Raw genomic sequence first — 11,360 nt, forward strand, 5'->3', positions numbered from 1 at the left:
GACACTTTTTGAAAGAGGACATACAGAAGGCTGAGAGACATGAAAACATGCTCAAAGTCATTAATCATCTGAGAGATGCAAATCAAAACGACAATGGGGTACCATCTCACACCTGTCAGAATGGCCATCATCAACAAATCAACAAACGACAAGTGCTGGTGAGGATGTGGAGAAAAAGGAACCCTCGTGCACTGCTGGTGGGAATGCAGACTGGTGCAGCCACTGTGGAGAACAGTATAGAGTTTCCTGAAAAAGTTAAAAATGGAACTCCCATTTGACCCAGTAATCCCACGTGTAGGACTATATCCCAATAAACCAGAAACACCAATCAGAAAGGATATATGAACCCCTATGTTCATAGCAGCACAATTTACAATAGCTAAGATTTGGAAACAGCCTAAAAGCCCATCAGCAGATGAGTGGCTTAAAAAACTGTGGTACATCTACACAATGGAATACTATGCAGCTATTAAAAAGAAGGAACTTTTACCATTTGCAACAGCATGGATGGAACTGGAGAGCATTATGCTAAGCAAAATAAGCCAGTTGGAGAAAGATAAATATCACATGATCTCACTCATATGTGGGATATAATGATCAACATAATTTGATGAACAAGAATAGATCTATCTAGAGACAAATCGTAGGGGAGGGGAGGGTTAAAGAGCAACCAAAGGACTTACATGCATTCATATTAGCATAACCAATGGACACAGACACTGGGGTGGTGCGGGCTTGCCTGGGCTGGGAAGGGATGGGGGAGAGGGTCAATTGAGGGATAAGGAGACATATGTAAAACTTTAGACAATAAAAAAAAAGAAACTTTCTCAACCTGATAAAGGTTATCTACGAAAAATCCACAGCTAACATTATACTTAATAGTGAAAGACTGGCTTCTTTCCCCCTAAGATAAGGAACAATACAAGAATGTCCACTCTTACCCCATCTGTTCACCTGGATGGCTATAACCAGAAAGAGAGAAAGCAACAAGTGTTGGCGAGGATGTAGAGAAATTGGAACCCTCATATATTGCTGGTGAGATTGTAAAATGATGTAGCCATTTTGGAGACAGTCCAGCAGCTCCTCAAAATGTTAAGCACAGTTACCATATGACCCAGCAGTTCCACTCCTAGAGATTCCACTCCTATACCCAAGAGATTGAAAACATATGTTCACACAAATTTGTACGTTAATGTTGATAGCAGCATTATTTATAACATCCAGAAAAGAGAAACAACCTGAATGTTCATCAACTGATTAATTAATGAAAGTGGTATCTCCACACAATGAAAAGAAATGCTGAATATATTATAACATGGATGAAAGTTGAAAACATTATGCAGAATGAAAGAAGACAAACACAAAGGCCACATATTATATGATTCAATTAATATAAAATATGCAGACTAGGCAAATTCATAAAGGCAGAAAGTAGATTAGAGTTTAGCAGGGGCTGGGATGAGGAGGATATGGGGCATGACTGCTAATAAGCATGGGTTTCTTATAAAAGAAATATAAGCATAATTTTCAGCACATTGTAGGTATTAAAAAATGTTTACTAGGTTGAATAAAGTTCTCTGTCTTTTGTATAATCACCCTGTACTTATTTCAAATTTCAGGTTCAATGAACACCTTATTGTGGGCCTGTTTACGGTACTATGTGATAGGCACTGTCCTAGGCACCTTAAGACAGTTTTCTCATTGAATCCTCCCAACAACAGTGGCGGCATGAAATGTCATGTCATCCACACTTGGCATAGAGAAAACCAAGGTTTAGGCAAATTAAATGTCTTGCCCAAAGTTAAAAGTAAGGTTACTGGCTCAAGTCCTGTGCTCTTTCCATTACCCAATAGCTACTGCCCATTTCCAGCCTTCACTCGTGTTCAGAAAGGACACCCAACCCACTGCCAGTTGGGGAAGCACTTGACTTTTCCCTAGTGGTGGAACGAGAAGCTCATTCTTTTTGGAGATAAAAAAATTAGACAGTTGACTAGACAGAGATTGCTATCTGGTCCTGATTCAGCTTGGGCACGTGACCCAGACTACTCAGCAGGAGTAGTAGCATCTGCCTGACAGTGAGTAGTGGGGACAAAGCTCACCCTCTGGATGCATTCTGGGTCCAGTTAATACTAGTATCTACCTGTAACATAGGGATTATTCTTCAGCCCAGACACCAGATATTCAAGCAGGAGGTACATTTAACATTGGACATATTTGTTCTTCTTGTTATGCAAGAAGAATGTAGTGAAATGATCAATAAAGTAGAAATAAAATGATAGGAAGAACTTTTAAAGTAATTGGTCTCAGTATCTAGCTAGAGAGATACTCCCACACAAGCACAGAGAGGTATAGATAAGAACTTGCATTGCAACATTGCTTATATAACTAAAAATTGGGAAGCAACCTGAATGCCTACAATAAGGGACTGGATAAATAAATTACTTACACCCATAATATAAAATACTATGCAATGTAGAAAATAGTGAAAATCTATAGGTACTGAGTGGCATGGATAGAGCCCTAAGGGATACTGTTGAGAAAAAAAAAAGTCAAGCTGTAGAAAAGTATGTACAATATGATTATACTAGAGATATACAAAAAAAGAAGCCACATATACTAATATTACATTGAATATATATATATATATATATATATATATATATATATATATATATATAAATGTATAGACAAAAAGACTGGTAACAGTGGTTTCTCTGGAGGTGAGGCTGGGGGTAAAGGGACTGACTATAGCTTTACCTGTAATTATTGCTTTATTTTATTCCAACTGTGTATATTTCTTGTGTAATTAAAAATAAAAAAATAAAAATTTAACACAAAACAGTAAATGAAGGTGAGTCTGTTACATTTGTAGAACTTTATAGCTTATTCTTATGATTTCAACTAACCATTTAATCTTCATAGCAGCTCTTTCTAGAGAGAGGGGATTGATATAGATAGAAGGGTGGTGGTGAGAAGATTAGCTAAGATGAGGAAGAGACCTGAAGTAGGGAAAGAAGTGAAGATATGAAATTCAGAGACTTCTAGAGATGGAAGACAATGTCAAGATTGTCTTGTCCAACCCCCCTCGTTTTTTCAGGCATGAGGGCTGGGAACTGGAGAATTGACTTGCTCAATGTCAAAGGGTCAGCTGGTGCAAAAGAACAGAAACCACGAGCCCTAATTCCTGATCCTGCCCTGTCTCATTGGGCTATAGAAGCCAGCATGTTGGCATGCAGCTGCTTGGCTGTGTTTACCTGCTGGCATCTCCTGTCTCCTAGTTCTTGGGCTACCAATTCTGAGGTTCCTGGAGTTTCTAATCTTTCTGCCTCTGTTATTTATTTGCTCCCTTCTTCCTATGAATCCACCCTCACTTGACTTCCTACAGTCTCTCTGTCTTTCTTGCCCGTGACCTCCAGCAGCCCCATGGGCCTGCCCTACCTTGTGCCATGGTGGCAGCTGTCAGTTCTCGGGCTGCTCCCCACAGAATAGCAGGATGGCCTGGAGCTTCAGGAAACTGGTCTTGGAGTGTCTGCTTCACCTTCCATCTCTGAGACGCCAGGAGACACTGGAGGCGGGGCTGGATGCTGCACTGCCACCTGCTTACTGGGCAGATCACAACTGGTTTTCTTACTTGCCCTCAGGTTTTTCTTGGCAAAGTTGCTCTGGTATGATGAAGTGTCAGGGCCAATGAACTGTCAGGGCCTTGTGCTATATGGGCCTTTGAGCAAAGGCTGTGTGGTAGGTGCTGTGCTGGGAGGGAGGGAGCCAGGTGGGAGTGGTAAGTTGATGGGGCTTCTAGGGGGATGGAGAGAGGCTGCACTCCTGCAAGAAGGAGTACCAGGGCCACAAGACTACAGCTCACACTTGAGACACAAGCCTAGGACTCTGCTTGGCACCTGAGCCCTTTCTTTTATTCTGAAGAGTCACTTCCTGGACATCAAGTGCCATAGAGCCCACTCTGGATCACTTTAGTATGATTTTTTTAATATTTATTTTTTTGTCAAAGGTATTGTCTTGGGTAAGATCTGCCAAGTCCCAGGTGACTCTCAAATAAAAGCAGTAGAGGAAGAAAACTTGGGAAGATTCGTGGAAGAATTCTGGAAATAGATGAGAGAGTGGGAATGCCAGTGAGTGACCTTGATTCTAGTAAGAAAAGTACAAGTCCTTGGACTGAGTGTGTAAGGGAGAAAAGAACTGATGGGAGAAGAGAGACACAAAGGGGGAGGATTCTTCATAGGCAGGGGCTGGGACTCTCTGAAGAACCCACACCCACACCCACCCTTCCTTTCCCTCCTGTGGGACCCTTCTCCCTGTGTCCCCCTGCTTTCTAGGTTCCTTGTCCTCTCTTCTCAGGAACCTCAGTCACCAGCTCCCATCCTCCCTCCTGTATTTCCAACTCTCTCTATCCTCAATCAGAATTTAAAGTGTATTTATACATGTGTGTATAAAATTCATTAACACACCGTCACCCACCTTCTATCCAAAGTGGAACTCCTGCCCGGCCGGTGTTGCTCAGTGGTTGAGCGTCGACCCATACACCAAGAAGTCACTAGTTTGATTCCCGGTCAGGGCACATGCCTGGGTTTCAGGCTCCTTCCCCAATAGGGGGCATGCAGGAGGCACTTGATCAATGTTGATGTTTCTGATGTTTCTCTCTCATCGTTGTTTATCTTTCTCTCTCTCTCTCTCTCTCTCTCTCTCTCTCTCTCTCTCTCTCTCTCCCTCTCTCTCTCTCTCCCTTCCTCTCTGTTTAAAATCAATATTAAAAAAAAAGTGGAACTCCATCCCTCTCCCCTTCCTCCTGCATCCCTGGTCTTGGTGCGTGAAGACAGTGCCCACCCAGTCACTCTGGGAGAAACTGGTACCACCTCATTCTTCTCCAACTTCCTGACTTCCCTTAGCCCAGCAGTCACTGAGCCTGTCCAATCCAACTCCTGATTATTTCCTAAAACTGGCCCTTCTCTGTGCACTTGGCCCTGCCTTCCCTGAAGCCCCCACTTGCCTAGACAGCAGCTCCTAACGAGCCTCCCAACTATCCTTTTTCCAAATGAGTTGCCTAAGTGATTTTTCTGAAATGCCAATTCAACCAGGTTGCTCAAGATACAACAGTTGGGTAAAGTCCAAACTTGTCAACATCACCCCCAAAGCCCTTCAGGATCTTTCCCTCCCAGCCTGGAATCCAGGCAGGCAAACCCCTTCAGTTACCCCATGGAGACCTACTCTCCTGCACCTCCAAGTTCTTGAATGAGTTGGTTTCTCTCTGAAATGTTCTCCTCTCACTTGTCTACTTTCTTGTATCCAGGCTCAAGCATTGCCCCTGGGGAAGTCTTCCTGACTCTCTCTTCCACACCGGCTTTCAGGGGCAACCCCTTTTGTGTTCTCTATTAGCCTAATCATACTCCACATTATAAATACTTACCTATCTTTCCTCCTTAAGGGCATGGCCTGTGTCTGACTAGTATATCCCCAGTGCTTAATAATGATAGTGGTTAACAGAAAAACTACTAGTAGAACTAGTAATAGCTTTCACATTCCAGGTGCTGTTTTAGTTCTTTTTTTCTTTTTCTTTTTTAGATAACCAGGATAATGTGAATATAAAATTGAGCTCCTTTATTTGGACTTTATAACAAGGAAAACTTACTAATAATTACATAATCAGGGGTGTGGTTATAATTAGGGGTGTAGGCTTCCTAAATGAACCAGGATGCATGCTTTATTTTATGATTGGATTAATGTGTCTTTGAGCCTTCATTATTTAAAACTCTGATGTATCTAAGGCTACACAGTGTTCATTATTCAGCAAGGGCATCATGTCTTGGGGTCTAGCACTCTTGGTGGAGGAGCCACCATTGTTGGGGTTTGCTGGCTGTTTATTGAGGCCATCAATGAGACCATGCAGATGAACATGTTTGTTTTAGTTCTTTATGTGCATTATCCCACCTAATATTCACACCATCCCCATGAGCTGGGTACTATTTTATTCCTATGTTACAGATGAGAAATACTTAAAGGCATTAAATAGTTCTCCCAAGATCACTCACTAAGAACTGGTGGAGCTAGATTTGGACACAGACAGTCATACTCTAGAGTCCTGTGTAAGTACTTAATGCATATCTGAAGCATGGTTGGTTTTCCAGTTCCTATCTGCTAACAGATGGAATAAATTAATTAAAAGATGATCCATGAATGAATGAATGGGTAAAGGCCTGAACCCATTGTCACACTAGCTGAGATGGGGAGGAAAAATGGACATGGAAGCATAACCAATGGACACAGACACCAGGGGGGTGAGGGCATGAGCAGGGAGGGGAGTAATGGGTGAGGATAAGGACACATATGTAATAACTTAATCAATAAAGAAAAAAAAGAAATGGACATGGGCAGGTAAACTTAATTGTGAGGGGAGGCAGGAAGTGAGTGCAGTTAGGCTGGGAGGTCTGGAGAGGTGGGGTAGCAGAGAGAAAAATGCCCAAAGGCTACCCAGCAACAACCTATTTCATGGCTGGGGCTAATGAGCTGACTTATAGATGCAGCCTATCATTTGATTCCTACAAATCATTTGTGGGAGAGAGTGTGCTAGGGGAGGCAGGCAGCTCTGATCAGAGTGGCTTGTCTCTTGGTCCAGAGTCAGGGAAGCAGAGGAGAATCAGGAAAGCCGAGCGGAGTTGATGAGAACCTTTCCATCTGGACAGAGACAAGGCTGTGACTTCAGGGAAGGGCCAAAGAGCAGATCCTGGGACACTCAAGTTGGGAGGTGTGGAGGCACCTGCCATCCCTCCAGGCAAGCCAGCTCTAGCAAGGTGGAGGTGGGGAGCCTCCAGACCTTATAAGACTCAGAGAGACTAGGACCCTAATCCTGGTCCTGCCATGAATTCCCAGTATGGCCTTAGACAAGTTCCAGCCTGCTGGAGGTGAACCCAACAAGTAGTTAGCATAATAAATGTGAGAGGTTCATCAGAAGGCTGATGGACCTTGGGCTTTAGCAAGGGCTAAAAGCTATGCACCGATAGTTCTGTCAAGACAATGGTGACTGAAGGTAATCTCCTAACCTGATAATCTTTTACTGTTTACCAAACCTTACCTTTGATATGTCTGTTTGCTTTGCTAAAGGGCAAATGTATATTCCAGTAAATAAAAAGCCATGAGTCCAGAGATTCAGAGAGCCACTCCACTAGAGGGTGAGGCCTCCACCTGGCTTTCCCACATGCCTTCTAAATTTATATTTCTTATCTAGTATATCCATTTGTGCGTAGCCCCTTCTCCAGATTCTAAATCCTTTCTGCAAAAGGTTGCGGCACTAGCCTCCTTGTCTGTAGATTCAGGGTCCTTGGCTCTGTAGTGCCCAGGTCTGAGGAGAAGATAAAGAGGTCCCGACATACAGTTGCAAAGGGGAGCCAGAATTGAAAGACCCAGGTGGGATCCTTTGCCTCCTTCCTCTTCCCACCCCCGGAAATGGAGGCAGTGACCCAGGAGAGGTGATTAAACTCATCAGAGGACCTCTGCATACGATACCAAGATCTTTAGAATACACGTTCTCATTTGATCTTCACTGCAACCCTCTGAGGGAAGAAAGGCCTGGCACTGTTTTATTGTTGCTATCATTTTGCAACTGAGGGAGCCAGGATCACACTATGACAGAGCCCAAACTCTGTCCAGAGCTCTCTCCTTTGTATCACACAATGACATTGAATAGCAGAAACTCCAAAACTACCAGCCAAAAGGATATGAGGACAAGGTCTCTGTGACCACCACAGGGGGTGGAAAGACAGCAATCACTTGACAAGGGTGCTGTTGGCCTGGTTTGTGCCTCCTTGCTCCTGAAAATTTCTTTTGCCATATATGCATAACCCCTGGTCACTGACCATAGGGTGGTGAAGGCCTGGGATGGGGGATGGGGCAGGGCTAGAAGAGGTCAATGGGGGGCAAAGGAGACATATAATACTTTCAACAATAAAGTCTTAAAAAAAAATTCTTTTTCCAGAGTTTCTCTGTGAGCACAACTGCCTGGCCAGGTGACCCCAGCGGTTTGTTGTGGGATGAGGGGAGGGCCAGGGCAGGAAGTGGAGCTGCTCAGGCCTAATCTCAGGGCACTCTCCAGCAGTGGCAGGGACCCCGGCATGCTGGGCCCTGGGAATACATTTTTAAAAGCCAATTTTTAGTTGGGGAGAGGGGAAATATTTGAAAGATCAACCATGAAGGCAGAGATGGCTAATATCCCCATGCCCCTGGGAGGCCCAGGAGAAAGCCTGCCCACTGATCCCCTCCAGTGACACAAGTCGCTGCATCACCAGACAGGAGGGGCAGTGACTAAGCAAAGGAGGACCCACCACCCTGTAAAGGGAGCAAGTTTCAAATTTCCATAGGAGCCAGTTCAGGTTCCCGGTCTCCTGTGGGCGGGCAGGGAGCCACCTGGCACAGCAGTGACAGAGCCCCATCGAAATGCCCTCGGCACTTCGTGGGGACAGGTGCAGCTGCACACAGGGTGGAGTGTGGGTGTGCAGGCTCCTGCCCTTCCTGCCCAAAGCAGCCTGCAAAAGCAAAATAAATACAAAACAGAACGGAGGAGGAGCAGGGGAGGAGGAGGGTGGAGAGAGGAGCCGAGTGAACCTGCAGACTCACCGAGCAGGTGAGGAGCGGAGGAAAAAGCCACGCCTGAGCATCCGCGGGAGGATGTGCTCCTTCTCGGCGCTTCTGGGTGGCCTCAATTTTCCACGATGGAGAGGTGTCAATTTGTAATGATAACAATTTTTTTATTGAGTCATAATTGACACATAACCTTGTGTAAATTTTAGGTATACAACATGTTCATCTGAAACACTTACATATTGCAATATGATTACCACCGTTACACCTCCATCATATCACATAACATTTCTTTTTTTGTGGTGAGAACATTTAAGATCGGAAGTATATAATACAGTATTGTTAACTATTATCACAATGCTGTACATTAGATCATCAGAACTTATTCTTCTAACTAGAAGGTTATATCCTTTGACCAACATCTCCCCATTTCTCCCATTCCCAGCCCCTGGTAACTACCACACTCTGTTTCTACAAGTTCAGCTCTTTTAGATCCCCCATACAGGAATACCTCATTGTATTGTGCTTTTGCTTTATTGAATTTCACAGATGTAGCATTTTGCAAATTGAAGGCAAGATTCTCTACCAGCAAAGAGATTACTACTTGCTTTATTGCAGTAGTCTGGAACCTAACCCGAAATATCCCCCAGGCATGCCTGTATAAGTGAGATCATGCAGTATTTGACTTTCCCCATTTGACATCTCTCCACTTAGCATAATGCCCTCAAGGTCCATCGATGTTGTAGCAAGTGGCAGGATTTCCTTGTTTCTCATGGCTGCACAATATTCCATTGTGTATATATCACATCTTCTTTGTCCATTAGTCTAATGACACTTAGGTTATTTCCCTATCTTGGCTATTGTCAGTGAACACGGCAGTACAGATATTTCTTTGAGATAGTGGTTTCATTTCCTTCGGCTATATAACCAGAAGTGGAATTGCTGGATCATATAGTAGTTGTATTTTAAACTTTTGAGGAAACTCTATACTATTTTCTATGATGGCTGAACAAATATACATTCCCAACAATAGTGCATAAGGGTTCCCTTTTCCCCACATCCTCACCAACCTTTGTTATCTCTTGTCTTTTTTTGTTTGTTTGTTTTGTTTTTTAATCCCCAGCCAAGAATATTTTTCCATTGATTTTTAGAGAGAGTGGAAGAGAGAGGGAAAGACAAAGAGAAACGTCGATGTGAGAGAGGTACATCGATTGGTTGCCTCCTGCGCGAGCACCGAACAGGACCTGAGCCAGGGAGGAGCCTGCAACTGAGATACATGCCCTTGACCAGAATCAAACCCGGGACCCTTTGGTCCGCAGGCCAAAGTTCTATCCACTGAGCCAAACTGGCTAGGGCTCTCTTGTCTTTTTTATGATAGCCATGTAATGATAACTTAAAAAGACACAATGACACACAAGAATAAACTCAAAATGGCTAAAAGACATCAAAGTACGTCACAAAACCATAAAAATCCCTGAAGAAAACATAAGCAGTAAAATCTCAGACATCTCACATGGCAGTATTTTCACTGATACATCTCTAGAGCAAGAGAAACAAAGGAACCAATAAACAAATGGGACTACATCAAAATAAAAAGCTTCTGCAGAGCAAAAGAAATCATCAATAAAAAGAAAAGGGAGCCCACTGTATGGGAGAACATATTCACCAATGATACTGTAACCAACAGGGTTGAATCATTACGAGCGTTTATTCCAATACGGCCAGCAATACGGGAGAGCAGCAGGTCATCCACGGAAATCTGCTCTGCGCCCCACCATAAGCCGGCTGCCTATATTGGCAGCAGTATAAAGGAAAGTAGGCAAAAGGGCAAGTGGGCAGTTTACAGATATGCAAAAGGGCTGGGGGTCTTCAAAGGGCTTAGTGATATGCAAAGCCTGGGGTCCTCAAAGGGCTGATGATTCTGGTTTCTGGTTCGGGTTTCTGCAACAAAATTGTGAATCTTTCCACGATAATAGGCAGCTCCAAATGGGGAGGAGGGCTGCACTTCCAGGTGAGCTCCCAGGCCTGAGTGCAGCTGCCAGCCAGGTTAGAACGTGCCGTCTCTAATCAGAACAAAAGCAATCACGTTAACAGAGCATGATTAATATTTCTTACAATTCTGGCTGGTTCCCCAACATTCTATTTCTGCCCCTATCAATACATCTGATAAAGGGTTAATTTCCAAATTGTATGAAGAACTCATACAACTCAACACCAGGAAGACAAACAATACAGTTAAAAAACGGGCAAAAGACCTGAATAGACACTTATCCAAAGAGGACCTACAGATGGCCAATACACATATGAAAAAATGCTCACTAGTCATCAGAGAGAGATGCAAATTAAAATGACAATGGGATATTGTTATGTTGTAAATCAGCGAGCTGAACAGAGGACGCCTTGGTAAGCCAAATTTGGAGTCTTTATTACGCCGGCGGTCTCAGAGGAGGAGCCTCTCAAAGTCTGAGCAAAAGAACATGGAGGAAGTTTTCCCTTTATACTTTCCCAGTGTCTGTCTCCCAAATATGGGATGGGGCTTCTGGACCTTTTGCAGGCTTTACAAAAAGCCCTATGTGCTGGGATGGGGGCAGCGAGACTATATCTCAAGGCCTGGCCTGGTGCCAGTATTGATAACTCCGTCTGGGGATTGTGTATCGTTCATGATTAATGGCCTCTCTAAAATGGGCTTAGTACTTTGGGTAAACAGGTCTTTCGGGACCAGATAAGTGAGCTCATTTTCCCTGTTATTCGAGCAAGCGTGTTTACAGAAGCCAAGA

At 43.8% G+C, this 11,360-nt stretch overlaps 1 protein-coding gene across 1 annotated transcript in view; it reads right to left on the reverse strand.

Annotated features, from left to right (window-relative positions):
* The window catches only part of TGM5 (transglutaminase 5), a gene marked incomplete at both ends in the record, with an annotated part of 39,505 nt that extends 34,063 nt beyond the window's left edge, over nt 1-5,442 (reverse strand). The window contains 2 exons of the mRNA XM_079768983.1: nt 3,439-3,596; nt 5,420-5,442. Coding sequence (XP_079625109.1) covers nt 3,439-3,596; nt 5,420-5,442 — 181 coding nt within the window. The remainder of the gene's footprint in view (nt 1-3,438; nt 3,597-5,419) is intronic.
* Nucleotides 5,443-11,360: the final 5,918 nt, after the last annotated feature.

Source organism: Cnephaeus nilssonii (assembly GCF_951640355.1).
Source record: "Cnephaeus nilssonii genome assembly, chromosome: 4".
Taxonomy (NCBI): Eukaryota; Metazoa; Chordata; class Mammalia; order Chiroptera; family Vespertilionidae; genus Cnephaeus; species Cnephaeus nilssonii.